At 51.1% G+C, this 24227-nt stretch overlaps 21 protein-coding genes across 25 annotated transcripts; 12 read left to right on the forward strand and 9 right to left on the reverse strand.

Moving 5' to 3' along the window:
• Positions 1-416: 416 nt before the first annotated feature.
• PPTG_13994 (hypothetical protein) lies at positions 417-2030 on the forward strand (the record flags this gene model as incomplete). Its single annotated transcript, XM_008910482.1, has 1 exon — positions 417-2030. One exon carries the CDS (start codon positions 417-419, stop codon positions 2001-2003), a length of 1587 nt encoding a protein of 528 aa, XP_008908730.1. The 3' UTR covers positions 2004-2030.
• Positions 1514-2784, reverse strand: PPTG_13995 (hypothetical protein). The gene has a single exon (XM_008910483.1). It carries the CDS (start codon positions 2772-2774, stop codon positions 2091-2093), a length of 684 nt encoding a protein of 227 aa, XP_008908731.1. The 5' UTR covers positions 2775-2784; the 3' UTR covers positions 1514-2090.
• A 94-nt stretch (positions 2785-2878) lies between these two features.
• Positions 2879-3886, forward strand: PPTG_13996 (ribosomal protein L15). Its single transcript, XM_008910484.1, has one exon. The coding sequence runs from the start codon at positions 2931-2933 to the stop codon at positions 3684-3686; it is 756 nt and encodes a 251-aa protein (XP_008908732.1). The 5' UTR covers positions 2879-2930; the 3' UTR covers positions 3687-3886.
• Positions 3721-5019, reverse strand: PPTG_13997 (hypothetical protein). Its single transcript, XM_008910485.1, has 2 exons — positions 4846-5019; positions 3721-4792 (listed from the first exon to the last, which is right to left on the reverse strand). Exons 1-2 carry the CDS (start codon positions 4891-4893, stop codon positions 3827-3829), a joined length of 1014 nt encoding a protein of 337 aa, XP_008908733.1. The 5' UTR covers positions 4894-5019; the 3' UTR covers positions 3721-3826.
• Positions 5020-5022: 3 nt separating this feature from the next.
• PPTG_13998 lies at positions 5023-5955 on the forward strand. 2 transcript variants are annotated; one of them, XM_008910487.1, is made up of 4 exons: positions 5023-5373; positions 5449-5622; positions 5698-5813; positions 5881-5955. In XM_008910487.1, the coding sequence occupies exons 1-3, from the start codon at positions 5143-5145 to the stop codon at positions 5779-5781; spliced, it is 489 nt and encodes a 162-aa protein (XP_008908735.1). In that variant the 5' UTR covers positions 5023-5142; the 3' UTR covers positions 5782-5813; positions 5881-5955. The 2 variants fall into 2 exon arrangements, with proteins under 2 accessions (XP_008908735.1, XP_008908734.1); XM_008910486.1 differs by having other exon boundaries at positions 5698-5955.
• A 99-nt stretch (positions 5956-6054) lies between these two features.
• PPTG_13999 (hypothetical protein) lies at positions 6055-6528 on the forward strand. The gene has a single exon (XM_008910488.1). The coding sequence runs from the start codon at positions 6098-6100 to the stop codon at positions 6404-6406; it is 309 nt and encodes a 102-aa protein (XP_008908736.1). The 5' UTR covers positions 6055-6097; the 3' UTR covers positions 6407-6528.
• A 34-nt stretch (positions 6529-6562) lies between these two features.
• PPTG_14000 (hypothetical protein) lies at positions 6563-7641 on the forward strand (the record flags this gene model as incomplete). The annotated part of the gene is made up of 3 exons (XM_008910489.1): positions 6563-6922; positions 6991-7275; positions 7345-7641. The coding sequence occupies 3 exons, from the start codon at positions 6563-6565 to the stop codon at positions 7426-7428; spliced, it is 729 nt and encodes a 242-aa protein (XP_008908737.1). The 3' UTR covers positions 7429-7641.
• PPTG_14001 (hypothetical protein) lies at positions 7274-8148 on the reverse strand. The gene is made up of 2 exons (XM_008910490.1): positions 7637-8148; positions 7274-7562 (listed from the first exon to the last, which is right to left on the reverse strand). The coding sequence occupies exons 1-2, from the start codon at positions 8076-8078 to the stop codon at positions 7471-7473; spliced, it is 534 nt and encodes a 177-aa protein (XP_008908738.1). The 5' UTR covers positions 8079-8148; the 3' UTR covers positions 7274-7470.
• A 6-nt stretch (positions 8149-8154) lies between these two features.
• PPTG_14002 (hypothetical protein) lies at positions 8155-9211 on the reverse strand. The gene has a single exon (XM_008910491.1). It carries the CDS (start codon positions 9153-9155, stop codon positions 8223-8225), a length of 933 nt encoding a protein of 310 aa, XP_008908739.1. The 5' UTR covers positions 9156-9211; the 3' UTR covers positions 8155-8222.
• A 1419-nt stretch (positions 9212-10630) lies between these two features.
• Positions 10631-11689, reverse strand: PPTG_14003 (hypothetical protein). The gene has a single exon (XM_008910492.1). The coding sequence runs from the start codon at positions 11646-11648 to the stop codon at positions 10698-10700; it is 951 nt and encodes a 316-aa protein (XP_008908740.1). The 5' UTR covers positions 11649-11689; the 3' UTR covers positions 10631-10697.
• Positions 11690-12282: 593 nt separating this feature from the next.
• Positions 12283-13060, forward strand: PPTG_23415 (hypothetical protein; the record flags this gene model as incomplete). The annotated part of the gene is made up of 3 exons (XM_008910493.1): positions 12283-12489; positions 12620-12922; positions 12983-13060. 3 exons carry the CDS (start codon positions 12283-12285, stop codon positions 13058-13060), a joined length of 588 nt encoding a protein of 195 aa, XP_008908741.1.
• Positions 13061-13345: 285 nt separating this feature from the next.
• Positions 13346-14192, forward strand: PPTG_14006 (hypothetical protein). The gene is made up of 3 exons (XM_008910494.1): positions 13346-13501; positions 13609-13683; positions 13750-14192. The coding sequence occupies exons 1-3, from the start codon at positions 13427-13429 to the stop codon at positions 13840-13842; spliced, it is 243 nt and encodes an 80-aa protein (XP_008908742.1). The 5' UTR covers positions 13346-13426; the 3' UTR covers positions 13843-14192.
• On the forward strand, positions 14181-17207 carry PPTG_14007 (NEK protein kinase). Its single transcript, XM_008910495.1, has one exon. It carries the CDS (start codon positions 14398-14400, stop codon positions 16456-16458), a length of 2061 nt encoding a protein of 686 aa, XP_008908743.1. The 5' UTR covers positions 14181-14397; the 3' UTR covers positions 16459-17207.
• PPTG_14008 (mannose-6-phosphate isomerase, class I) lies at positions 15727-18187 on the reverse strand. The gene is made up of 5 exons (XM_008910496.1): positions 17962-18187; positions 17824-17879; positions 17480-17752; positions 17341-17420; positions 15727-17269 (listed from the first exon to the last, which is right to left on the reverse strand). Exons 1-5 carry the CDS (start codon positions 18037-18039, stop codon positions 16545-16547), a joined length of 1212 nt encoding a protein of 403 aa, XP_008908744.1. The 5' UTR covers positions 18040-18187; the 3' UTR covers positions 15727-16544.
• A 120-nt stretch (positions 18188-18307) lies between these two features.
• PPTG_14009 (hypothetical protein) lies at positions 18308-19016 on the forward strand. The gene is made up of 2 exons (XM_008910497.1): positions 18308-18671; positions 18737-19016. The coding sequence occupies exons 1-2, from the start codon at positions 18363-18365 to the stop codon at positions 18842-18844; spliced, it is 417 nt and encodes a 138-aa protein (XP_008908745.1). The 5' UTR covers positions 18308-18362; the 3' UTR covers positions 18845-19016.
• Positions 19017-19240: 224 nt separating this feature from the next.
• Positions 19241-20973, forward strand: PPTG_14010 (ATP-dependent Clp endopeptidase, proteolytic subunit ClpP). Its single transcript, XM_008910498.1, has 3 exons — positions 19241-19728; positions 19792-19880; positions 19946-20973. The coding sequence occupies exons 1-3, from the start codon at positions 19312-19314 to the stop codon at positions 20106-20108; spliced, it is 669 nt and encodes a 222-aa protein (XP_008908746.1). The 5' UTR covers positions 19241-19311; the 3' UTR covers positions 20109-20973.
• Positions 20092-20929, reverse strand: PPTG_14011 (hypothetical protein). Its single transcript, XM_008910499.1, has 2 exons — positions 20513-20929; positions 20092-20438 (listed from the first exon to the last, which is right to left on the reverse strand). Exons 1-2 carry the CDS (start codon positions 20831-20833, stop codon positions 20358-20360), a joined length of 402 nt encoding a protein of 133 aa, XP_008908747.1. The 5' UTR covers positions 20834-20929; the 3' UTR covers positions 20092-20357.
• On the reverse strand, positions 20926-22180 carry PPTG_14013 (hypothetical protein). 4 transcript variants are annotated; one of them, XM_008910502.1, is made up of 5 exons: positions 21915-22180; positions 21806-21848; positions 21678-21736; positions 21453-21615; positions 20926-21364 (listed from the first exon to the last, which is right to left on the reverse strand). In XM_008910502.1, exons 1-4 carry the CDS (start codon positions 22158-22160, stop codon positions 21610-21612), a joined length of 354 nt encoding a protein of 117 aa, XP_008908750.1. In that variant the 5' UTR covers positions 22161-22180; the 3' UTR covers positions 20926-21364; positions 21453-21609. The 4 variants fall into 4 exon arrangements, with proteins under 4 accessions (XP_008908750.1, XP_008908749.1, XP_008908748.1 ...); XM_008910501.1 differs by having other exon boundaries at positions 21678-21848; XM_008910503.1 differs by lacking the exon at positions 20926-21364 and having other exon boundaries at positions 21404-21615.
• Positions 20959-22202, forward strand: PPTG_14012 (hypothetical protein). Its single transcript, XM_008910504.1, has one exon. The coding sequence runs from the start codon at positions 21006-21008 to the stop codon at positions 21393-21395; it is 390 nt and encodes a 129-aa protein (XP_008908752.1). The 5' UTR covers positions 20959-21005; the 3' UTR covers positions 21396-22202.
• Positions 22176-22925, reverse strand: PPTG_14014 (signal peptidase I). The gene is made up of 2 exons (XM_008910505.1): positions 22455-22925; positions 22176-22386 (listed from the first exon to the last, which is right to left on the reverse strand). The coding sequence occupies exons 1-2, from the start codon at positions 22887-22889 to the stop codon at positions 22318-22320; spliced, it is 504 nt and encodes a 167-aa protein (XP_008908753.1). The 5' UTR covers positions 22890-22925; the 3' UTR covers positions 22176-22317.
• Positions 22926-23290: 365 nt separating this feature from the next.
• Positions 23291-24086, forward strand: PPTG_14015 (hypothetical protein; the record flags this gene model as incomplete). Its single annotated transcript, XM_008910506.1, has 1 exon — positions 23291-24086. The coding sequence occupies one exon, from the start codon at positions 23291-23293 to the stop codon at positions 23594-23596; it is 306 nt and encodes a 101-aa protein (XP_008908754.1). The 3' UTR covers positions 23597-24086.
• Between the last annotated feature and the right edge of the window lie 141 nt (positions 24087-24227).

A 24227-nucleotide genomic window follows, 5' to 3' on the forward strand; every position in this document is an offset into this window, starting at 1 on the left:
AGGCGCAAAGGAAGCGTCTTTTGCCGATCTCTGCTTGCTTCCTGCGGACGTGCTTGTCTTCATCTTGGCCATCTTTTCCAGTGAAAAGCTTACGTGAAGGGGCGCGCGCCAAAACTGTGTATATACAGAGTTTTAGACGATCGCCTGAATTAGCAACACGCCAGTGCTGCTCCACTAGTATTATTAAAATACCAACGTGTGAGAACCATATTGAAGTTGTTTCGCCAGTCGAATCCTTGTGACCGCTTAGAACCGTTGCAAATTTTGCTCTGCAAATACATCTTTGCTGAACACACTTCACAGCTTTGACCAGCAATTATTTTTCCCAGAACTTCTGCTGCACCATCGCATGGCGCAACGCTATGCATGCATGCTCACACTTCTCGTCCTCAACTGTGTCCGACTCATTTGAGACAATGGTGCTTCAACTCTTCGTCAATGGCCCTCCTGGCTCGGGCAAAACGACGCTGGCCAAACTGTTATGTGAGGAGTTCAACCTTGAGTTCGTCGCCACAGGTGAATTGCTGCGCGAGAACATGAAGATGCAGACAACCGCTGGTCGGAGAGCTCAGCGTTGTATCGCTGCGAACAAGTTAGTCCCTGATCGTGTGGTGCTTGACATGGTGGAGGCCAAGGTTGCAAGCTGTATGGCTCGTGGTCGCACAGGTTGGATACTCGACAGCTTCCCACGCACCCCTGACCAGGCCAAGGCGCTAATGGCAAAACCTCATCTCTGTCCTGCCATTGTATTTGTGCTCGAACTATCTCAAGAAGACTGCACGACTCGCATTACTGGTCGTCGCTTTGATCCAGTGACTGGTGCGATTTTCCACTCTCCAAACAATCTTCCTCAAGATCCAGTAGTTCGTGCGAGGCTCTCAAGACGCCGTGATGATACGAGTGAACGCCTTTCACCGCGATTTGAGGCGTATCAAACTTTTGGAGAGGCCACAAACAAAATGTTCACTAACCGTCAGGGTGTGGTGCATCACATTGACGCGTCCAAATCTTCGGCCGCAATTCTCGAAGACGTCTCAGCACTGCTCCATTCGCTTGTAACAAAACCAGAGTTGAGTCTTAGCAACAACAACCAGGAAAGCAACAACCAGCCTCAGAACACTGACAAAAACAAGATTTTGCCTCCGCTACGTCCGGAGACCATTCACGAGACGTCGGAAGAAGACGATGACTGTGACGATATGCAGAAATACCAATACGATTGGGAAGACGACAGCTCCACTGTTGTCACTCAAAACAAAAAATCGCAGGCTCCGAATAAGCAAAGTGTGCTTGAGAAGGAGCCGCAAGTAGCTGCTCAACCACTTGCGACTAAGCAACTGTCCTCTTCGCTCATGGCGGTACTGCCCCTGCCTGTTCTCTCCTCAAAGCCAGGAAGTTCAACTGATGGTAAGACTCTTCCCCCTCCTCCTCCAATGCCAATGTTACGACCACTACCACCACCAACGGATAGACTTAAAAGCCTCCAAGTTCGAGAGCCAAGTGAGGTCGTACGCTTACCCGTTCAGCCTGTAATAGTGAGAGAATCGGCCAGTGTCCGCAGCAGTAGCAGCAGTAGCGTTCAAAGCAACATGAGCATCACTAGCTTAGAGATTGCCGCCGCATCGGTCGACATGGATACATTCAAGGAACTCCTACTAGATGGATTCGAAGCCGTCAAACATGGTCGACGTGGTCGACCACACCCGCGACTCATTTTCACAGATCTCAACTTCAAACGAGTTTTCTGGCAGAAGGCCATGGGTCCTGCCGATCGAGTGGGGAAAGGAAAACATGCACGTCTGGAGCAGAGTGTTGTCCTCGCAGATGTGATTCAAGTCGCACGTGGCATGAAGACGGCGGTGCTCAAGCGGTCCGGTAATGTTGCGCGTTACGAGTGCTACGTATCGCTGGTGACACCCAGACGCACACTGGACTTGGAATTGCCAAATCCCCAGTTAGCGGACTTCCTGCAACGAGGGTTCGAGCAATTACTGCACAACTAAGCTTAATGAGATCTGATTGCACAACGTACACTAAGTTGCTATGGATTTTCATACGTCCAAATTTTCAGGAGAAATGTTAAGAGGTGGCTAGTATTGCTTGGTGAATCGCAGATAATTCTTGCTGGAAGGCAGCTTCTCTACGTGCACATCTGGATACTTTTCAGCAGCTTCAGTAGCTGTCACTTGCGGGGTAATACACACACGCTCGCCTTGCTTCCAGTTCACTGGCGTGGCCAGCTTCTTCTGGTCTGTTAGTTGGAGCGAGTCAAGCACTCGTAGCACCTCCACAAAGTTGCGACCCGTGCTGGCCGGATACGTGAGCATGAGACGGACACGCACTTTCGAGTCTAACACGAAAAGCGTGCGAACCGTGAGCGGTATTCCTTCTTGGTCAAGATCATCTTGAGACAGCATGCCCAGTTGCGCAGCAGTGCGACGGCTAGGATCCGCCACAATGGGGTAGTTCACTTTGGCCCCCGAAAACTGCTCGATATCGACGACCCAGCGTTTGTGACTGGCCACGTCGTTGCATGACAGCGCCAGCAACTTGACGCCGCGTCGAGCGAACTCCCCGGCATTCTCCAGTCGCGCCACCTCGCCCAGCTCTGTGGTGCAGATAGGCGTGAAGTCGTCCGGGTGTGAGAATAACAAGCCCCAAGATCCGCGGAAGTACGTGTGTAACGAGCTGGAGCTGTCATCGCTAGCGTCGTAGGGCAGATCCGGTAGCTCATCCAGCAGCGTTATGCCCACGAGGTTGCGCGATGTAGCCATCGTAGTTGGTTGCAATTGACATATGAATTCATGATCCTTCGATATTATTGGTCGAAATGCCGTCATTGTTGTGTTTTGGTGGCGTGATGCTATAACTCGATTAAATGCGACTTATCTCCTCGCCACACATCGCAGCCTCCTCAATAAGCTGTCGGAATGTGGAGTCTCAAGGCGTTGGAGCGGGCTCTGCCTGCCACCCGCGGCGTCCGTGTGGCGTTCGCTAGCTCTGCTGCTGCTGCTGTGCCCGCCTTCGGAGGTGTTCGTCTTAACAACCTGCGCGACAATGACGGCGCCCACAAGCGTGGCAAGCGTCTGGGTCGTGGTATCGGCTCAGGTAAAGGCAAGACCTCTGGCCGCGGACACAAGGGACAGAAGGCGCGCTCGGGCGGCAGCTCCGGTCGCGGACCTGGCTTTGAAGGCGGCCAGACACCGTTGTACCAGCGCGTGCCGAAGCGTGGCTTCAACAACAAGTTTGCTACCCCCATGGAGACCGTGAACCTGGACAAGCTGCAGCTTTTCGTGGATATGGGACGCCTGGACGCCAGTAACAAGATCACCATGAAGGAGATTGTGGACTCTGGACTCGTGACTTGCTCGCGCGTTAAGCACGGCATTAAATTGCTCGGAAACGGCAGCCAACACCTCACGGCCAAGCTGGACATTGAGGTCTCGCAGGCCTCCGAGTCGGCTATTAAGGCCGTGGAGGCGGCCGGTGGCAGCATCACATCAGTCTACCACAACCGCCTGGCGCTGCGTGCGCTGCTCAAGCCGCACAAGTTCGAGACACTCCCGCAGCCGGCACGTCCGAATCCCAAGAAGCTCACGTACTACACCAACTATGAGAAGCGTGGCTACCTGTCGCCGGAGATTCAGGTCAAGAAGGCGCTCGCCAACGCTAGCAACTCGGAATAGACATGTGAGATGGAGAAGAAGACAGAAAAAGACAGAGGAGAAGTATACTGCGCTACAGTGGGGAGATGAATGGAGATTGTGCTTCACTTTTGAACCAATGCGCTTGATTTTCGGTTTTGCTTTATGAAGAATGCTAACAGTTATTGATCCTTCTTGTCGCTTTTACGTTGTTTTGCTCGTTTCCAACGTGAATATTCGACAACGGCGTCCATGAAGATGAGGAAGACAAACTGGACGACTATGACCAATGGCAGCGACGCGGTCTCCAGCACCGTGTTGTGTCTCGGCGTGACTCCGTTCGACAGGATGCGTAGAAGATAGACAAGCGGGTCTGTCGTGATGCTGAAATGGCCCTTTGCAATCCCGTTCACCAGCGTCTGAGCCGCGGCCTCAGGTGACAGTGGAGTGCTGACTCCTTCAATTGTCTTGGTCTCCGGAGGAGTGAGTGCTAGCTCGTGTTCAAGCATGGGAGTGTCGACGTTGCCAGGGTAGAAAGCACTCACACGGATGTCGTACAGCTTCAACTCGTTGCGCAACGACTCAGCCAGACCTCGCAGTGCGTACTTGGAGGACGAATACTGCGCACTACCAATGCAGGCCATGAGTGAGAAGGCAGACCCCACCAGTGTAACCTGTCCTCCATCGTTGCCGCCTTCGACTTCGTGTTGCTTGATCATAGCCGGCAGCGCCGCGTGCACGACATGAAGGCAGCCAAAGTAGTTGATATCCATTGAGCGCCTGAACCCTGCAACGTCCTGCTCCATGAAGTAACCAGGCTCCACGATGCCTGCACAGCAGACAACGTGGTCGGTGGCGCGCTTGTGGAAGGCATTTGAAGCCTCCACCGCCTTCTTGACTGCCTCGAAATCGACGACATCGCAGGATTGAGCGAATACCGGAGTATTTTTGTGTTTGTGAACAGCTTCGATCTCCTGCTTTGCCACCTCGAGCTTCTTAGCATCGCGGGCAATGATGGAGACTTTGGCACCTGTTTGTGCATACTTCTTCGCTGTCGCCAGGCCAATCCCAGAGCTTCCACCGGTGATGAAGACATGTTTACCGTCGACTTCGAAGCCAGGAGCGCGAAGTTTTGTCACCACAAACGACTGTAAACATTACGGTAAGATTGAGATACTTAGCTATGCAACACACGACTCACCAGTAGAGAGCAGCCTGCCACTGCGTACACCACCGTCCACACGTCCATTTTGGGCAAAGCAAACGCGATGATCCCCCGATATGACCCCGCTCAGTTCTGAACCACTTGTTGCAGTTTATGTAGCCATGTTGCATTCTAGCCAATGGGCGTTCTAGCCCCGCCAAAATTGTTTGCATCCTTTGAAGATTTCAACTGCCGAGCGGATCTTCCGCCAGCAGTCGGGAGCGCGTCGAGTGGCTGGTTGATGCTCTCAAGACGTATCCATCTCATTGATAAAGTGCAGACGAACCCTGGAGGATGGTGGAGAAGCGAGGAAGCAAGATCGCGATTGCGCCGCATACGCTTGAGTTTGCGCCTGCGTGCAAGCAACTATCGTTGGTTCTGTTGGCCATCTTCGTCATCAGCTTCACGGTTACCTGGTACAAAGTTTGGTGGGATACGCTCATCAGCATCGGGGTAATGGCCTACGGCTATTGGGTACTGAGAGACACCAACCCGGCAAACCTTGATCCAACTCGAGTGCGCCGCGTACGTTCCGCTTTAGTGTGTTTTAGCATAACCAGTAGACCTACAGCTGACAGGAAATGATAAACATCTTTGCAGTTCCACTACGGCACGATCCTCAGCTTGGTCTGTCACATCATCGCAGTAGGCGAGACCACATACATGGTCATCAAGCTGTACTTGCTGGACAAAATCGTCGACGTCGAGGAAGGTCCAGGCGTCCCGCTCTTCGTGTTCCTCTACTTGTTCCTGCTGTTCGAAATCGGTGTCACGGTACGGATGTTCTGGTGTAAAATTTGGTGATAAATCGTGTTATAACATTTGCATGCCTGTTGGCTTTCTGGATAGTCCTTCGCAGTGGAGAGGACGTATAACCTTTGCCAGGAGATCTCGCGCAACGAGTATTTCTTGCAGAGCGAGGCTCGCGTGTAATCGACGACAACTAGCGCAATATCTCTATTGGCGTACGCAGAGTTTTTATCTAACGTTAGTTGGTAGCTGTGTCATAGCACTCATTTCCTTGATTTGTAGTGTTCTCAAGCATCCAAGTCCCGTTCAGTCAGACCATAAGACAACACATTTATTCATCATACTTCTCTTCCTGCATCGATTGTTCTAAATTATTGTTATTTTGTTTGTTTCTTGTTCTCTATTTTTTTTGCCATGCATACCGGAGTCAAGTAAAAACAGCAGACCAAAATAAGTCCTATACAAATCACAATCTGACACAATTCCATTTAGCATTCTGATGGAAGAAGCGCCGGAGGCGAGACCGTCGACGGCGGAGACCCTCGATGGTAGCGAGGTTGGCACGCCGCACGGCTCGGAGAGAGGATTGACAGAGCATCAGGAGGAGCGTGAGCGTGGCCGCGAGGAGTACCTGACTGGAGTCCAGCGCCGTATCGAGTCGTACGAGAACTGCGCGGCAGCCATCACCGCGGCAACAACGTCACTGCAGCAACTCAGCGGGCATCTGGACGCCATGCAGCAAGCCACTCAGCAGTTGAATGCGTTCACCGGCGGTTGGTTGGCTGTGTGGAAGCGCCCGTCGTCCTAAAGTCCAAAAAGGCTCGCGACAACGACATGCCAACCAGTATTTAAGATGCAGGACGCCAATGGAGACGAAGACTGCGTGCCAGATCTCCATAGTAGTAATACAATACGATTTCATTTGTGCCATTTGATCGCAGTATTAGATCACGCGACTGTTCATATGACTGCAGAGCAGGAAAACGGCGATGATCACCCCAAGCGAACGTGGAATTCGTCGACAAAGTTGACCCAGCCACGACGTGCAACGGCGTCAGCTGTGGGAAATAGAGGAAGACGCATACAGGATGCCCCTCGACAGCCTCGGACTCCGCGACAGACTAGAACCAATCTACAACGTGTTGGAGAACACTCAAATGAGGCCGAGAACGAGCAGCAGACTTTGACTCGAGAGCTGCTAGAACGCGCGGTATCCACAGCTTTTGGTGGACTACTGAAGGACTCCACGCTGGATGCCACAGCGTTCCCCGATGACCGCGAATCGCAATTGAGTGGTCTGTCCATTGTGCATGACAGGGAGAATGTGCGAACATGAAGGACTTCTGGTAGTTCGCTTTACACTAAACTTTTTTTGCTGTGGCTTAACTACAGACACCTCCAGTAAGGAGCCCAGCCACCAAGATTGAGGCAAAGCTTCGCACCACCTTGGAGAAGAGCTCCTCGCTATCAGCAGCCCATCGCCAAAGGCGCCATGAGCACACAGAAGTGTTGCAACAGGCCACAGATGCTACGAAAGTAGCAAGAGAATTCCAGCGACGAATGAAACACGCTTCTTTCGAGCATCGCGAGCGAAAACTGGCTGTACAGACACTGCAAGCGCGTATCCAACGCGAGATAGCATTCCTGACTGCCACAGCGGCGGATCTGGAGAAAAAGGTGAGTAGTATTTTGATAGCAAAAGTAGATCTGTGGACTGACTGTATATTGCCTGCATAATGTTGCTAGGAGTTCCTCCTCGACGACGCGTTTGAAAGCTACGAGCGCGCGTTGCGTCTCGAGCTTGGTCTTGAGCAATCAGAAACAGGATGAAGCGAGTCCTAGACGCTCCGTTTTAAATAGCGTAATAGCAGCTCAAAACGAGTTGCCCCGTAACCAGCGGATGCCCCGCAACCCATTGCCAGTTGCGACATTGTTCTCAAGCCCATTGATAATGTACCCAGACGCTGGGAAATAAGCAAAAAGTTGGTAGGCACAAAAGCGCAGGAAAATGACGGACATGAAAACGGCAACACTTTACCTGCATTAGTTTCGCCTTGGTGATGCAGAACGACAGTCGGTGCCTTGTTCGGGTCGTAATCCGGTGTCTGCATTAACAAAGAATCCTTCCGTAGTATTTCTCGTTGCTGTGGGGTTAACTCGTTCGGCACTGGTTTTTCTCGTGTCCGACTTGGGTCTAGGAGACGCAGTTCACTACCTGAAACTTCACTCTCTCGGTTCATATCTTCATCATACTCAACTTCGTAGCAGTCGCTGTCGGGTTCGGCGTCGGTAATGGTGCCAGGAAACCAAAGCCCATCCAGCTCTCGTTCAACTCGAGTTCCTACACGGAAAACCGTGGATTTTCTGTATTTGCCTTGATTCATTTCTGTCTGCTCGTTGTCCTCAAACTCGAGGTTCTCCACGTTTCCGACTGCGTAGTCATCATCCTTCGAGTAGGTTGCAGTCGAGGTTGTCTTCATGCTCCCAGTCTTGAACCTGTCGCCGGCTTCATGGAGACTTGGCAACGTCACTTTTAGCTCAGCAAAATCCCTAAATAGGCTGGAGTTGGAACATGAAACTTGTTTTGCGTTATTCTACCTTGTCTATTTGTATTAGGTGGGGCATTACGCCTGCACATAAGGCGTTTGGAGCTCCTTTTCCACCGTGTGGCTCGGGTTGGCTCCAGCGTTTTCACTTTCACTGCTGTCGTCCGCAATAGTGCCGTCGTCCCTCGGTGCCTCCGTCAGCTGGTTGGGGGTCAGGTAGAAGTCGTCCTTGATCTCGAACTTAATGTAGCGACCCACGACACGAGCGAGTGCGTCGATGGCACGATGCATGCCTTGCCATCGGATGAAGAAGAAGTAGGCAACTCCCAGCACCAGTCCGTCGGCTGATCCAACCGCGACCTGTAGAGCCGTGTGGTCGCCGAGGTAGTAGCGGCTGTAGGGCACGGGCGTCAACACGAGCGTGGCGAAAAACACCGCAACGGCCTTGCGACCGGCCGACCAGCGACGCACACGCTCTCCGACGCCCACGATTGTCTCGAGGACTACCCAGGTCCACAGGCCGATGGCGTTCGTGGCGTGTCCCGATGGCAGCCCGTTGCTGACGAGACACGAGCCTGCAGGGCGCGGACATTCGTCGCAGTCACCCAGTATCTTCACCAGGATGACAGTGTTGAGTACCGTGAGGATGATCGGCAGCAGGATAGCGAACACGCGCGTGTAGCGGCGCGAGCGTAGCAACGCCTCGACAATGATGGCGATGAGCACCAGGTACGGCACCATACTGTAGATCGTGCAGATGATATCCCAGAACGTGATACTGTCGAGCGGCATACTGAGCGAGAAGAACTTGCGCATGATCCAATTGCTAGTGCATGGCCCGCGCTCGCACCGCTTGGAGTGTTCGCCCCACATCTCGCAGCACTGGTCGAAGGACGTACATCGCACGTAGTCCACGCTGTCGTCGTCGCTGTCGCTGTTTGCCATGGCGGGGGCGGCAAGGAAAGCGCTCAGCAGTAGCAGCCAACGGGGTGTAGACGAAGACGGCGCCATAATGAACGAACAAGCTGTGGCGATCCCCTGGCGAATTGAAGAGTGATGGCTGGAAAAGTCAGCGCATTTTGATCTCTGCACGACTTGATTACGCATGCCCCATTTGGACGAAAATCCGTTGGAAAACGACCCATTTTTGCATTTGCGCTTGAATCCACGTGGACTTTGTCGCGACACCAGCACCGTTCTGCTCTAGCAAATACGACATTGATAAGTTCCTCACGTAAGAAAGATTTGACAAGTTAAATGCAGTTTACGAGTAGATAAATAAAAACAGAACCGTGCTCGAAATCTCTTCGTCATGGTCCAAGCCATCGCACCTGTTCTGACCAAGTATTGTTCATCTTGCCCCATTTGCAGCAAGAGTGCTGTATGATAGCACTATTGTAGCAGTAGGTAAACGTCAATATTCGAAATCCTAGAATCCGCGATAACGGGAAATGCTATTCGTTCTCTTGCAGTTGAGCACGGACTCGAAGAACCGACTTGCAACTCCAAGTAGTGAATGTAACATGAATTTATGGGATACTTAAAAATAGTATGGATAATTGGAAAATTGCATCATTGGTCAAGATCACGCTGGACTTGGACTTGCATAAGAGTTGCAAATAAGTTGGTGATACCTCTCCTATGGTATTAAAACTAAAAAGGACGCGATGGCAATGTCTTCGGTGGCTGAGTATTTCAGGAGTTACCCCTGGACTGGAATACACACGTAAATGAAGTGGATAAATTCTGTATATCAGCGTCCACGTGAAGAGCAAGTTGCCTTTGTTGAAGTTTCCCATTTCAGCGCTCCCATTCATGCAAAATGAGAATTTTCGCCCGTTGATTGGCGTTCTTTTTTTTGATTGCTCGATTATGGCGACTTATTTTTGATCACAACCGCGGCGTGAACATGGAAAGAAAAAGTTAGCACATGGAGCAAACTTTTTTGCACACTTGGCATTGGCTTCGGATTCTGAATTAGACCAGCAGTAGCTCTGAAAATGACAACACTGCCCGCTTGGCTATTTGGCCGCTTCCTCGGCGTATGTATGGCCTGCTGCTCGAGGGATTGAAGGGGCTGTTCGCTGTGAGTCGCTGACCCAAGGGAACGGATCTGCTGGAGATTTGCTGCGACCGCGCCACACCGACCAGCGCTGATTATGGGCCAGCGTGTGAAACGAGGCATCGGCGGAGGTCGCGGCGTCGGTGGAGGACGTGCTCACGGCGGATGTCAAGACCTCATGCAAAATGGCAATTGCTGTGCTTGTTGCAGCGGCGTTGCCATAGCCATCAATTAATCGAAAGCTCGATCATCTCCTAGCAATGTCACAGTGCCAATACAGTGCAGCACGACTTGAGCTTTCAGCGCGATAGAATATTCACATGTAGTTTGGATATACTTGTCTTGAATATCGACTGAAATTCGTCTTCATAAATAATGGTGGCAGGCTACTACCTACCATTGGCACTGCCAGCAAAGTTGATAATGACGTTGTTGCATGAGTTTCATTACAATTAGTGGTTTTAGTCTCCCAAAGTTGCAGTCAGCAATGGCTAATACTTCGTCTCTGCATCCTCCATTGACTCTGAGCGGCTATACTGTTGATCGCCGGTGTTCATGAGGGGAGCAAGTGTCGTGGGGCGGTCGTCATTGACAAGATAAAAGTCGTTCGTCATTTTCAGGAACTTGAAGCGTCCCTCCTTCATGCGCTCCGTGATACCGGACAGCCGTCTCCCGACGACATAGCGAAGCACGAAGAAGTAGATGAGCCCAAACACGACCCCATCGACGCTCCCGATGACGACCTGCAGCTCGGTGTGGTCGCCTAGATACATACGGCTGTACGGGACCGGCACGAAGAGCAAGATAAAGCCCGCGCAGAGAACCAATTTTGCCACTGCCGTCCACTGCTTGCCGAAGCCCAAAAGTGTCTCTAGGATCAGCCACAAACAGAGTCCGATGGCATTTGTGGCATGGCCCGAGGGCATACCGTTGCTGGAGACGCAGCTGCCGCACGGCCGATCACATTCGCTGCACTCGCCCAAGCTCATGACCAGAATAACAGCGTTGATAATGGCGAAAATGGGGATGAAAAGGAAGGCAAACACCCGCGTCCAGCTGCGGCGGTGGAAGATAAACTCGAGCGCGATCACCATCGGCACGAGGTACGGCACCATGCCGTAGAAAGAGAAGACGACGTCCCAGAAGCCAACGTTATCGGTGGGGGCACTGATGCTGAAGAAGACGCGTGTGAACACGCTCATGCTGCACGGACCTCGAGCGCAGCGTTCCGAGTCATCGCCGCAGAGCGAGCAGCACTCTTCAGGCGAGGAACATGGTGGGTCCTTGGCCGTAACGACGGAGGCGAAGAAGGCGAGCAACACCAGCAAGGCAGGGATACTGGGAGATTGACGGAGATGCATCTGTGGCAATAACCTGGGTCTGCTGGACGCGGTAGATCCTCTATTGGCTACCCTGGGGACTCTATAGAGACAAGTTGCCATTTTAGTCGAAGTAATCGGTCAGAGACGAAGTTCGCAGGCCCGTAATCGCAATAACCTTTTAATATAACTTATTGTCTGACTATTATTTAAACGATATTTTAATTAAAACATTTTAATTTCTGTAAAACATAATTTGAATTAGTTTTTAAAAAAAATAAAAGGGTTAAAAAAACAAATCAAAAAAATTTAATCTCTTTTTGTAACAAACAAAATGATTTAAAAACGTATACTTTTGAAAATAGCGATGAAGAAATGGACTCTCAAACAATGTCTGACCGATAAGTAGAATAACAATCCAAAAGCTACACAATAGCGTGAAATTCAGCGGTCTGGAAACGATTCTTATTAGCTCCTCAACATAGAATTGTGATCCACAAAACATCTACTATTGGAGAGCCTCTCTCACCCTGGAAATGCGACGTCCAAGTCCGATCCGTCACTGTGGGTTGCGGCTCTTCGAAGGTGATGTGGCGACGCCGGCTCTCACTTGTTTGGTCTGGGAGCCTGTGACACACTGAGAACGAGACTCTGGCGGTTGTGGCTTCAATGGAACCTTGTCACTGGATGGCAGCTCCAGTGGTTCCGAACATGCAGAACACACAACTAATCTTACCTTCGTGCGAGCAACCCCATCATGGCAAGCTTCGGAATGGACGGGTTCCTGCTTACCTCTCAGAACAGTATCGTGTCGCTGTTCGCCGCCGACAACGCCGAGGACGGCTCGTTCGATGTCTTCATGGAAGTTCCGGTGGTCGGAAACGGTGATTTCGCCGAAGAAGCAAAGGAGGCTACGGCACGAAGCAAGGCGGGCAACGACCTGTTCAAGCAGTACTTCAAGGAAGTACTGCTGTATCTAGTTTCGCCTTAGACGCCGAAAACCCGCTAAAGCGGGAAGCGTACATTCAGCATGCACTTGTGGCCTGCCGAGCTGCAAGTTGAAGTGATTCGGTGGCATGGACATACTGGACAAGGCGCGCAAGAAGGCAGTGTACGTTGGAGAGTACTCCGACAGTTTCGACCTAATTGCGCGCCGTATCCAAGTGACAGACCGTGATCTGTCAAAGGAGCTGTTCCACGAGGCGTCAGGGGTATTAAAGCTGACTGGTGCGCGCACTTTCGAGTTCACCGACGTTTTTGGTGTCGTCACGGAGTTCATGGTCCCTTCGGTGCACTCACAGGAGACTCGTATCATCAAGGTCGGCTGCACACAGGGAGATGAAAACCGCCCCAAGAATCTGACAAACCGATCCGGGAAATTAACGCCTAAACAGCTCGTACGGAGATGGTTTCTTATCTACAGATTTTATCCTGAACACAACTCTCGTTATTGGAAGCCCTATTTGCTAGCATTCTTTTTCTTAGCCTTCAAGTTCCAAGTCCAGCACCATGGATCCTGTATGCACGGTAGGTAGTGCGGTAAAGATCAGTGCTTACGAAACCGCCCGTAACAAATTCGTAAAGTAAGAGGCGATTTCTTTCTACAGTGTTTAGCGAGCTGACACAAAGTGACGCTAGCACTATTATGTCGCGTAGCGCCCTTTTTTTTGGAAATATTACCGCAAATTTCGATTGTTTTTAGAATATATTTAAATATATTGATCCTTCAAAGTAATTTTTGACATTTTAAGTAAAAAGGCAGCCATTAGGCTATAAAAGCTATTGAGGTCCAATAATTGGAAAATTATTCCCCAGGTCTTCGAGGATTGGCCAAAATTCGGTCGTTTTGGAGGTGCAGCGATAGCCGCCCAAATCTACCCGGGAGGAATACTTTGAGCAGCATGTCGTCGGGCTTCGGATTCAAGGGCCGTGAGGGCCGATGCTACCGGTTCTGGAAGGATGTGGAGCAGTGCAGCGTACGTATTTGATGTATCGAGCGTGCAATGTAATTCTTTCCGCTAACTGAGGTCTCACTGCTCTGGTTTTACTGTAATTGTTGCTGGCCTCTTGTCCGCTCGAGTAGAAGGACACAGAGCATTCTGGCCAGTGCGGCAAGCAGGTTGAAGACTACCTCGAGTGCCTGCACCACAGGAAGGAGGTGCGGCTAATTGCTGAACGCTATCCTCGTGTTTGCATGACTCACTCCATCGTATTGTATGGACAGTTGACGCGCATGAACGTGGTGATCACTCAGAAGGAGAAGGAGGAGGCTGCTGCTCGCAATGGCGACGACCACGGACACGGCGGTGGGCATTGAGTAAGGGACTCATTACTCGGAGACTAAAGTGCGGCTAACAGGATTCGACATCGCCTAAGTAGACGACGACTTTCCCTGACATCAAAACAAGAGAGAAAAAAGCAGCATCTCGCCTTCAATACAGAGATACCGTATGGAAAATGTACAGCTATCTCATTTACCACCGCCAAGGCGGTGATAACCTGCCTGGGCCTAGAAAAAAGAAATATCGTCGGCCATAGTCTCGCCGACGCCCCTGTCAGTCATAGAAGCCGCTCGAAGTCACGTGCTTATTTCTTATCTCACTCTGCTGGCTCATTGGGTTGGTATCAAGTTATCCACTTCAAAAGTAGGGAAATCAAATATTGGGGACTCAAGGGGGGCGATCTCATAGAAAAAAAAAACTGTGACGCAACCTTCCGCGAAACGGCCGACCTTCCTGCAATCGGTATTTCACGTTAGCACGTTAGGTCCGCCGCGCAGAGGCAACACCCTTGGGTCGTAAAGAGGTGGCTGCTCGCTCTACTTATCTCCGGGTCTGGCCTTCAGTAAAAGATCTGCCGAGTGCCGCCCACTATGGACCGCTTCGAGGAGATCAAATGCATTGGCCGTGGCAGCTACGGCTCGGCGCATCTCGTGCGATCCCGACGGCCCGACTGTCTCCACGACCGCTTCGTGGTCAAGAAGATTCCCATGGAGCTGCTCTCAGCCAAAGAGAAGGACCAATCCTTCCGCGAGGTGGAGCTACTGGCCAAGCTCAAACACCCCAATGTGGTCGAATACATGGAGAACTTCGTAGTGGACAATGTGTTGCATATCGTTATGGCCTATTGTGACGGTGGAGACCTGGCGTGTAAAGTAAAGGAGCAGCAAAAGATCCGAGAACAAATAGTCGGACCAGACAGCGACATCTCCGACCCAAGAGGATATTTCCCTATTAGCCAGGTACTGGACTGGTTCGTGCAGATGGCGATGGCTATCAAGTATCTGCATGGCCAACGTGTGTTGCATCGAGACTTGAAGACCAGCAACGTGTTCCTCACGACAGAAAATGTGGTCAAACTCGGAGATTTCGGCATCGCCAAGACGTTGGATTCTACTCTAGATCAGGCCAAAACAGTAGTAGGAACGCCGTATTACATGAGCCCAGAAGTCTGCGAGAGCAAGCCGTACTCGTACGCGAGCGACGTGTGGTCTCTAGGCTGCGTTTTATACGAAATGCTGGCTCTACGTCACGCCTTCGACGCCCCTAACATACTGACGCTCATTCTCAAGATAGTACAGCAAGACTTTGCTCCTGTACCTCCACATTATGACACGGAAGTGTCCGATCTGTTACGTAAATTACTCGACAAAGATCCAGAAAGGAGACCCAGTATGGAAGAGATCTTTGCCATGCCATACATCCGTCACCACATGCAGGACCTGGTCGCTTCTGGTGGTTCACTAAAAGTTAAAGTGATAAACCCCGTGGCTCGAAAACCGCAACACGGTTCGGCTTCTGGGGCTGGTAGACGTCGATTGCATCCGAAAAACCTCTCTGCACGTCGCTCTTCAGACGAGAAGAGGAAAATGCGGCTAGCAACTCAAGCAGAAGCAGCAGCCGTAGCTCCGATGCAATGGATGCCGATAAAACCTTATGACGACGAAGTAGACGATCCCGATGTACGCAACGAGCTGGAATTGCTGGAGTCGAGTATTGTAGAGGAGCCGCAGTTAAGTTTTCGTCTACCAGAACGAAGCACCACTCCGGAGCCATTGGTACTTGTAACAGAAGACAAGCCGCATCCAAATGCATTGGAAAATGAGGAAGAAGAGGTAGACGAACAGCTTTCAGGCTCCGTGTCGTCACCAATACGTCGACGAGCTCCTAAACAAGCGATCGCATGGGGACACAAGGGATCTACTGACAACGCACAGATAAATGGTATTCACTTAAGTATAGATGAAGACGATGACGACGACTCACGCTTCCATGCGGAGGCTGAAGAGCTGATGAACCCAAATTTCCAGAGTGAATACAGCGAGGAGTGCCTCGACAGCTTGCAGATTTACTACGGGTCTAAGGACACCAAGAATGGCCGAGTAGTACGGCAACCTGCAAGCGGAGGCGGGCGTTCCAGGACGAATTCAACACCAAGAGTAGCGGACTTGGAAGACAGTGGGGACGTTCTTGAACTATCGACTTTGTCACTGGAAGATGTGGGCTCAGAAGACACAGGAGCTCCGTCACTCAGTGAAAGCTCCATGATGCGTGAGCTGGAGTTAGACGCAGACAGCGACGACGACGGCGCTTCTGCTGACACCTCCTCCAGTGAATACGAAGCCGAGGAGAATTTTTACAGCGATGACTCGTCCGATTTCTTTGATCAGAGCGGGACGCAGTACAGCGACGACTTTGAAGACCCCGACGCTGAAGTTATTGAGTATGTAGACGATGAGTTCGTGAGTGAAGGAGAGGACCAGCAAGAAGAGGAATCTGATGCAGGAGACGATAGCAGTGGCTTTGCTCGTGTACCGAAGCTTGAAGGTCCTGCTGAGGTGAAATGGGTCATGCGGAATGTGGCACAGAGTCTGATGCTGACTCGAGACGATCTACACCCACGTCAAGCAGCATATTGTCATGATGCAAGCTAGGACTGGTATTATTTCCTTCGGCTTGCTGTATAACATGTAAGACATTTCCTTGTACCTTCGTTCAGTACGCTCCGATACGCCACAATCTAAGCCTTTTGAGAGATCAAACTCTCGTTGGGAGACGCTCGGAAGGCTAAAATCCCGTCCTCGCCGCCCTGAATTTCGAGAATCTCACCCTTGGGTAAGAAATACACTTTGCCCTTGGACATCTTTCGACCGTCAGCATTGCCTGAAGGCTCAACCGTCGACCCGCCGCCCGAAATGACAAGCACAATGGAGTCTCCTTTTCGCGCTGGTAGCGCATATCGCTGACGGGGTTTCAACTCGACGGCTTCGACCTCGAACTCCGGCACTGGAGAGCTGTACAACCGCGTAACACCGTCACTCTGAACATCACCCTTGTACACACGTGGCTTGCCCGTGTAGTAGGTTAGCATTGAATGCAGCGTCTCCTTGTCGATAAACTTAGGGGTAAGGCCAGCGCGAACGACATTATCGGAACATGCCATACACTCGACGCAGTCGCCGAACAGATAGGCGTGAGGCTCGTTGGCGCCCAGGAACATTGCCTCGCCGGGCTCCAGTGTGATGTAGTTGAGCAAGAACGGACAGAAGCAGCCAATATCGCCGGGATATTCGTTGTCTAGACGCAGCACGAGCTTCTCCAAGGCGCTCAAACTTGATGAACTCTCGAGACGAGCACGAAGTGAACGCAACTGTGCCACAATAATGGACGATTCAGCGTACACGAAGCAGCGGAAGAATTCTCGCAGAGCTGCTTCATCCTGCTGTGTCATCAACCGCTGAGAAACTGCAATAAGAGTCAAATGCTGTAACTCTGACCCAAGCGCTATTTGTGCGCTAAAACTTGCAAATACGTACCCTCGGCATCGACAAGCGCACATAGTTCAGGAACGGCATGCAAGTGAGCGGCGATCTCGTTGATCTCGCGGAACTGGCACCTGTAATTAACGGTACGGTCAGTGACACGTGAGCATGACAAACAAAAAGAACTACGTACAGCGCCTCAAAGCGAGTTAATGCGATGGTCATCTCTGGCTTGTGATTCGCGTCCTTGTAAATTTCAGGGAACTTTTCGTGCAGCTCACGAGCCAATTTGATGTCCGGGTGGGCCTGAATAGACAGCGCCTTGCGCACAGATAGCACTTTGAACAAATACGGAAGGTCTCCCGTCTCGTTGGCTCGAAGCATTCGAATCCAGTCACTCAAAAGCAGCGCGTCTTTGTTCTCTTCACGTAGCACTTTGGACGGACCATTGGGGTGAGTTCCCATCCTGTTGGCAATGTAGTAAAATGTTAAAAGATCCCCCATGCGTGTCAAAAGTATCCATGTATTGCCTCGTACCAGAGCTCCGCGTATGGAGTGGCAGCGTCCGCCTTGAAAGACTCGTCTGCAGCCTCCTGCATACAACAATGACAGCAGTTGAGTCGGATAATTGGCAATGACAGTGCAAGAGTCACTCGAGGAAGTGGGCACACGAACCTTGAGCTGCGCGACGGAGCTCTCGAGCCCGGATTTGCCCCATGCGTAGGTTTGTGCGACACACTGAAGCTCCTGCATCTTGTGAAGATTCGTGGATGTGCCAAGTACGATGTCAATATGGTTATGGCGAGCGATAGAGCACGCACCGCTGCGTCCTATGCAACTGCTCAATAACGGACCCCCTCAAGAAAAAAACGTAAGCACGCGAATCTAATGAACTTCTTCGTTATTCGTAATATCACCAGGGTTGACTTAGTATTTGTAGGGAGATTAATATTTGCAAATATAGCCAGAACAATTCTGTATGGTCTGCTTGGAAACAACGCTCTGTATATTACAAATAAGACCAGGTTATTTCTCCACTAGGACATCAATGGCATTGTTGCTCTTGCTGCTTGGTGATGGTGCAGCTGTGTCAAGTATGCGAGACGGCCGAGTCCAAGTACAAATGCCCGACGTGCCGAGCGCCGTACTGCAGTCTTGTGTGCTGCAAGAAGCATAAGGAGACGCCGTGCGAGCCGGCGCCGGTGCGCGAGAAGCCGCAGGAGCCTCCGCAGCCAACGCCAGCGCCAGCCACTGCCATGGAGGTAGACGAGGAGGACGTGGACGGTACGGACAAGCTCACGGACGAGCAGATGGATGTGCTTAGGACGTCAGACGACGTGAAGGAGATGTTGGCCAACCCAGCGATTACGCAGGCATTGACACAGGTTCGCTTGCTCACTACAAGCAGGACCATTGTTGCAACTTTGACAAGTGTTTTATGGATTAACAGATTGATAGCAGCCAGGACAAAATGAAGACATTGGAGAAGGCACTGCTGGACCCAGCATTCGCCAAGTTCATGTACCAAGCGCTGGATGAGGTCGTTCCTGCAAAATAACCTTTTGCTTGATTGAATTTTACGTTTTTTTCCTCTGAAATACTCCATGTTCCGTGATACATTTATGCGTATGATGAAGATTACATGTAGTCACACAGATGCAAAGCTTTCGTAAGAAGCTCCACTTGAGTAATCTACTTCGTGTATCATATTAAAATGAATCGCTTCCACCATTTTGTTTTGCTGAGGCGTGCTTGATGCAGTACCGATGTTTCTTGTCGCACCGAGCGTGACGCTTACAAAGGCTACTTCTAAGAAGACTGTCCATTGAGTACTGCAACCATGCTACGAGCATGTTAATTTGCTCATACTTTAGTAGGAATGAAGAAGTTCGTACAAAGCCAAGTTGAAGTGGTCTTGTCAAAATTTTGACAAATGTTCAAAATTCGATCCAATCATCAAAGCACAATATAAATTGTCATTTTTATCGCCAGACTCCACACTTGAAGCTGATACCTCGATCCGAGATGCTGTCCCGGACGAAGCTGCAGACGCCAGCAGCCCGTCGTGGCTTCCACTCCATCATGAGCTCGTTGGTTCCCATGGTACTGGAGCAGTCACCGCGGGGAGAGCGCGTATTCGACATTTACTCGCGGCTGCTCAAAGAGCGCATCGTGTTCGTGCACGGACCGGTAAACGATGACATGGCGTCGCTCGTGACGGCGCAGCTGCTGTTCCTCGAGTCGGAGAACCCCGAGAAGGACGTGTACATGTACATTAATAGCCCCGGGGGCATCGTGAGCTCCGGTCTGGCCATCTACGACACCATGCAGTACATCCAGCCCAAGGTCAACACGCTCTGCATGGGTCAGGCCGCCTCTATGGGCTCGCTGCTGCTGGCAGGAGGCGCCCCCGGATGTCGGTCGGCACTGCCTAACGCCCGTGTGAGTTATTCGGTACTTTAGACTATGGATCTTTGTATAGTGCTAATGGGTTTGTTGTTACAGATTATGATTCACCAACCTTCGGGAGGAGCGCAGGGAATGGCGAGTGACATCGCTATCCAGGCCGAAGAAATCATCAAGCTCCGAACCAGGTGAGCCTGCAGCAAAGAGACTTGCTGCTGAGGTTTTGTACTGATTGTTTGTACTCGATGTACAGATTGAATGGGTTGTATGCGTCCCACACGGGAAAACCCCTCAAGGTGATCGAGCAGGCGATGGATCGCGATCTGTTCATGGACCCGCGGGAGGCACAGGAGTTTGGCATCATCGACTCCATCATTTCAAACCGGAAGACGCCGCAGTCGTCAGGCAAGCAGTAACGACCTAGAACTGCCAGAAAAGGAGAACTTCCGAGAGAAGAGAACAATTTAGCGCCCTCTGCATTCCCTGCTCCTCTGAACTCTACAACTCTGCGTTCCCTGTTTGTGTCGAAATTCTGTTATTTTGTGTGCTGTTATCTGAGCTCGATGGACTGGACCAGCAGCTAGACAGCAGTACACGACATCCACCGCTGCCCTTCTACTGTTCCAACTCCACTCTACAACGTCTGATAGCACTTTGTCTGCATCTTACTCGTCCATCTCTCCATCAGGCTCGTTAGCCTCGCCCAATTCCCATTTGAGGTCGGGCAGGTGGTTGCCACGCTTCGACTGCACACAATAACAACAATAATAACAGTGTTAGTTGACATTCTAAAGTGCATTCGTAGTATCTGCGGACCCACCGCCTGTCGCCACGAGTCCGGGTTGTAGAGCGTCACGACGCCCATGAGCGTAACGAAGCCGCCCAGTCCGCAGAGCCAGTGTCGCAGTGCCTGGTACTTGGGGATGTGCGGCGCGTCGAAGTCAATAAGCGTCTCGGGGGCGACGCCGTCGTTCCAAACCAGTTCCGCTTCTTCGTGCAGCGGCTGGGCCGGCGTCTTGATGCGCGCGAATGGCGGTGGAGGGGGACGGTGAGCGTGGCCACCGCGCGTGGCCAGCGCCTGGCGACGCACATTGGCGCTGAGGCCGCCACGGAGGGCGTGGCTGAGCGTACGGGAGCTCATGATCTAGGTAGACTAGGAAGACAACGGGCGGCTCTGCTGCGTCTGGACTACCAGAATGTGACATCGCTTTTGATTGGCTAAATTATCTTACAACCAATCAAAGGCTGATTATTGTTTTGAATTGTGAAGGTGAATGAAAATGTCGTCGCAATAATTGTGATAGCTGCATGCAATGTCGGCTACGGGCAAACTCAAGGGATCCGTTCTGCAGCTATACGCGCAGTGTCTGCGCTCGGCGCGCCGCTGTCCGCAGTGGGAACAGCGCGAGATGATGAAGACGTATGTGCAGATGAAGTTTCGCGACGAGATGAATACTCAGGACCCGGATCGCGTGCGGGTGTTGCTGGCGGACGGCAGGGAGGAACTCGAGCGGATGAACTACTATCACTCCGTCTATGAGGCCAAACAGAGAGAAAAAGAAGCTGCGGCAAAGGGAGCAAATACTACTGCAACGAGCAAAACGAAGCGGCCAGATAATTGCTCGCAGTGCCATGCCACGTATCCATCGGAGCAGGCCAACTTTTGTGCCAACTGTGGCACAAAGAGACCGGAAAGCGCATGACACGATTAGCACGAGCCAAATAATAGACGATAGACTGAAGAGGAGAGCAGCAATTACACCGTAATGGTCGAATATGGACGCAGATGAAAGAGCGTCGACGTGTGGACGAAAACCGCGAAGAAATACAAATTTGTGGTGTATCGCATTGTGTCGGTAGTGGTGATCAAGTTCTTGTCTTGACTGACTGCATCTTCGCCCAGCGTGGTTTTCAGCGTTAGATCTGCGTACAGCCACCACAAGAGTTAGATCATGCCACAAACAACTAGAAACACATGCGCTTACAATCCAAAAGGGACGTCCGGTCAGCAGCGCAATAGGAACAGGACCGAAAAACCTCGAATCTACAGAGCATGTAGCATTATCTCCTTCGACCCACACGTGGCCCTTGGGGACTGTGATCTTGTCCTTACGGTTCTCATCGAAGCGCGGCTGGAGCTCCACCACGTCTCCCTCCTGCAGCCACCAGTGACGATCAGTCTACAATTATGTAGCTATCAAGACTGTTTAGAAACTACGTACCAGGGCCAGAATTCGCTTGACTATGGTCTCGCGCATGTGTCGAGAGGGTGATCGAAGCTCCACCAGCTCACCGCGCTCCCAGTTGCGCCACCGCCGCGACAAGTGCTCCACGAAGATGAAGGAGCCGTCGGGGATTGTGGGGGCCATAGACACACCCATGCCGTATTTGATATCGAAGAAATACTCCTTTGTCACGGCCGCCCAGCCCACGATAAGCACGCCGCCGCGCACCAGCTTCGCTGCCATTTTAACCGCTCTATTCGTTGAAAAAGAATTAAAATATTATTTTGAGATATTGGGTACTACAATTTCCTGTCTTGTACATGTACTTTGGGCAACAAGATGACGAAGCCTTCAGTGGCATCTGCATAGCTCTATATTGTCCAGAACCTTAAAATACTATCTATCTCTCACGAAATGCCTGCGGCGCTACCTCCTTCGTAACCCGCTTGATCTGGTTCAGCGGCCAAATCTGTTGATAAACGCACACAACAGTCAGTCATTTTTCCTTTATCCTCCCGTGCAGCCCTACTATCTCACCCTCATGAGTACACGCCCCTCCACCATCGAGCGTGGCACTGGTCCATAGAACCGCGAATCGTGCGAGTCGTACTTGTTGTCACCTTCGAGCCACACGTGGCCCTTAGGAATCCTGTGGAACTCCACCTCGGACGATGATCGCACACAAACTGTGTCTCCTTCTTGCCCGATAATACGCTTGCATACCGTCCGACGCGGGTTGGACACAGACTTGGCGATCACGACTTCACCCGGTTGTAGCTTCCAGAACTTGGGCGAGAGCTTGTCCAGCAGCAAAATGTCCCCGTCGCGGTTGAGCGTCGGCAGCATGGACGGACCCGAGCACGTGATGATGTCGACCGCCTCTGATAGGCAATAGGACACGCCTCCGAAGCGCATCAGCATCGTCGCTATCAGAGACGCTTCGCGCAGCCAGAGCCTGTTCGCGGAGGTCATCGTGCCGTTTGGCCACTACTATCGCTGGAGCAACAATGCTTTTTAGAAGTGCAATTTCAGCATTATACTGACAAACGATTGGTCCCCATTCGGGACCAATCATATCACTTTTTAGCTAAGGGTAATATTGAAAATGACATTCACATATTGTGAGTTCCGTCAAATTTGCCGATTTGGGTCAGTTTGTAAGCGGGAGGACAATCGCCCACATACAAATCCAAGTCATTAGTAGAACCCACCAAGTATTTTCTTGCCACATGTCATGATCTTATTTCGTTCTTAAACGGGTCAGTATACGGAATTGTAAACGCTGGGCGATTGGGGGAGATTCATTAAAAGAACCGCCCATGAAAAATTTTCTGCGAATTGACTTTTTTTTATGTGAATGTATTCCATTTCCGATGAGCAGCTTTCAAGTTAACCGTGGCCGACGCAACCATCGCCGTCGATACGACAGACCACGCTACGCATTGTCGTGGGGGATTATTGTACTGGATCCGCAAAATCGGGTGCTGCTATTGAAGCATCGACAGGGACACTGGACGTTCTGCAAAGGAGGCAAGGAACTCGGCGATACATCTCCTATCCATACAGCGGCCAGAGAACTATTGGAAGAGACCGGACTCCGAGTGCCCAAGTTGTGGGTTGAAGAGGAGTCGTGGTCTGAGTATTGCAGCGCCACAGAGCTCGTTCGTTACCAACCCTGATGGTCTTCCGATCGACGCGTACATCCGTCAAATCACACTACGAGAACCACAATGTCCCAGAATCTTTACCGAAGAATACCCTTTCCGTGGAGGTACAAAACACATTGAATTCTATATAGCCAGGATTCGAAGCAACGTGTCGGTGCAATGTCAAGCCGGAGAGATAAGCGGTTACAAATGGGTGTCGCTGGACCAAGTCGTGAGTACGTTGACTTATCCCGAATGCCGAAGTTTATTCAACAACATCTCGAACGCACTCCAGTGATGACCAGATTGGGGGTACTTCACAAGAAGCTAATCTTTCTCTTGCAGCCAGATTGGTGCTCCTTCTTAAATAGCAAGTGGTCAACGAGAATATATCCATGATGAGTTGCCTTTCAAGGATATTCGGGGTACATGCGTCGCACAACTTTGACATATTTGCGTGATACCGCTTCGTCGTTTTGATCATCTGAGAGCTGACAAGTCGTAAAAGTGAATTCAAACCTGTGGATCTCTTGTTTCTCTTACTTCTCTTGCTTTGTACTCACACAAAATCGGAGACGTAACTCTCCTTCTCTGAGGATATTCAACGAGATTAAAGTGTAAGGCATCAAACTTCAGATATGCATCACCAGCCTGTTTGTATTAA

This window comes from Phytophthora parasitica, assembly GCF_000247585.1.
Source record: "Phytophthora parasitica INRA-310 unplaced genomic scaffold supercont2.37, whole genome shotgun sequence".
In the NCBI taxonomy this organism is placed as follows: domain Eukaryota; phylum Oomycota; class Peronosporomycetes; order Peronosporales; family Peronosporaceae; genus Phytophthora; species Phytophthora nicotianae.

Coding starts and splice junctions, on each gene's coding strand:
- PPTG_13995 (XM_008910483.1), bottom strand. CDS start 2,774: ATGGCTACATCGCGCAACCTCGTGGGCATAACGCTGCTGGATGAGCTA.
- PPTG_13996 (XM_008910484.1), top strand. CDS start 2,931: ATGTGGAGTCTCAAGGCGTTGGAGCGGGCTCTGCCTGCCACCCGCGGC.
- PPTG_13997 (XM_008910485.1), bottom strand. CDS start 4,893: ATGGACGTGTGGACGGTGGTGTACGCAGTGGCAGGCTGCTCTCTACTG. Junction 4,793..4,845: donor TGGCAGGCTGCTCTCTACTG/GTGAGTCGTGTG, acceptor TAATGTTTACAG/TCGTTTGTGGTGACAAAACT.
- PPTG_13998 (XM_008910486.1), top strand. CDS start 5,143: ATGGTGGAGAAGCGAGGAAGCAAGATCGCGATTGCGCCGCATACGCTT. Junction 5,374..5,448: donor ATCCAACTCGAGTGCGCCGC/GTACGTTCCGCT, acceptor ACATCTTTGCAG/TTCCACTACGGCACGATCCT. Junction 5,623..5,697: donor TGTTCGAAATCGGTGTCACG/GTACGGATGTTC, acceptor CTTTCTGGATAG/TCCTTCGCAGTGGAGAGGAC.
- PPTG_13999 (XM_008910488.1), top strand. CDS start 6,098: ATGGAAGAAGCGCCGGAGGCGAGACCGTCGACGGCGGAGACCCTCGAT.
- PPTG_14001 (XM_008910490.1), bottom strand. CDS start 8,078: ATGAAGACAACCTCGACTGCAACCTACTCGAAGGATGATGACTACGCA. Junction 7,563..7,636: donor CCAAGGCGAAACTAATGCAG/GTAAAGTGTTGC, acceptor CTTATTTCCCAG/CGTCTGGGTACATTATCAAT.
- PPTG_14002 (XM_008910491.1), bottom strand. CDS start 9,155: ATGGCGCCGTCTTCGTCTACACCCCGTTGGCTGCTACTGCTGAGCGCT.
- PPTG_14003 (XM_008910492.1), bottom strand. CDS start 11,648: ATGGCAACTTGTCTCTATAGAGTCCCCAGGGTAGCCAATAGAGGATCT.
- PPTG_14006 (XM_008910494.1), top strand. CDS start 13,427: ATGTCGTCGGGCTTCGGATTCAAGGGCCGTGAGGGCCGATGCTACCGG. Junction 13,502..13,608: donor AGGATGTGGAGCAGTGCAGC/GTACGTATTTGA, acceptor CCGCTCGAGTAG/AAGGACACAGAGCATTCTGG. Junction 13,684..13,749: donor GCCTGCACCACAGGAAGGAG/GTGCGGCTAATT, acceptor TTGTATGGACAG/TTGACGCGCATGAACGTGGT.
- PPTG_14007 (XM_008910495.1), top strand. CDS start 14,398: ATGGACCGCTTCGAGGAGATCAAATGCATTGGCCGTGGCAGCTACGGC.
- PPTG_14008 (XM_008910496.1), bottom strand. CDS start 18,039: ATGCAGGAGCTTCAGTGTGTCGCACAAACCTACGCATGGGGCAAATCC. Junction 17,753..17,823: donor ACTCCATACGCGGAGCTCTG/GTACGAGGCAAT, acceptor CATTGCCAACAG/GATGGGAACTCACCCCAATG. Junction 17,270..17,340: donor TGCGCTTGTCGATGCCGAGG/GTACGTATTTGC, acceptor CTCTTATTGCAG/TTTCTCAGCGGTTGATGACA.
- PPTG_14009 (XM_008910497.1), top strand. CDS start 18,363: ATGGTGCAGCTGTGTCAAGTATGCGAGACGGCCGAGTCCAAGTACAAA. Junction 18,672..18,736: donor TTACGCAGGCATTGACACAG/GTTCGCTTGCTC, acceptor ATGGATTAACAG/ATTGATAGCAGCCAGGACAA.
- PPTG_14010 (XM_008910498.1), top strand. CDS start 19,312: ATGCTGTCCCGGACGAAGCTGCAGACGCCAGCAGCCCGTCGTGGCTTC. Junction 19,729..19,791: donor CGGCACTGCCTAACGCCCGT/GTGAGTTATTCG, acceptor TTGTTGTTACAG/ATTATGATTCACCAACCTTC. Junction 19,881..19,945: donor ATCATCAAGCTCCGAACCAG/GTGAGCCTGCAG, acceptor CTCGATGTACAG/ATTGAATGGGTTGTATGCGT.
- PPTG_14011 (XM_008910499.1), bottom strand. CDS start 20,833: ATGAGCTCCCGTACGCTCAGCCACGCCCTCCGTGGCGGCCTCAGCGCC. Junction 20,439..20,512: donor CGGACTCGTGGCGACAGGCG/GTGGGTCCGCAG, acceptor TATTGTGTGCAG/TCGAAGCGTGGCAACCACCT.
- PPTG_14012 (XM_008910504.1), top strand. CDS start 21,006: ATGTCGGCTACGGGCAAACTCAAGGGATCCGTTCTGCAGCTATACGCG.
- PPTG_14013 (XM_008910501.1), bottom strand. CDS start 22,160: ATGGCAGCGAAGCTGGTGCGCGGCGGCGTGCTTATCGTGGGCTGGGCG. Junction 21,849..21,914: donor TCAAGCGAATTCTGGCCCTG/GTACGTAGTTTC, acceptor TGGTGGCTGCAG/GAGGGAGACGTGGTGGAGCT.
- PPTG_14014 (XM_008910505.1), bottom strand. CDS start 22,889: ATGACCTCCGCGAACAGGCTCTGGCTGCGCGAAGCGTCTCTGATAGCG. Junction 22,387..22,454: donor AGGGGCGTGTACTCATGAGG/GTGAGATAGTAG, acceptor GTTTATCAACAG/ATTTGGCCGCTGAACCAGAT.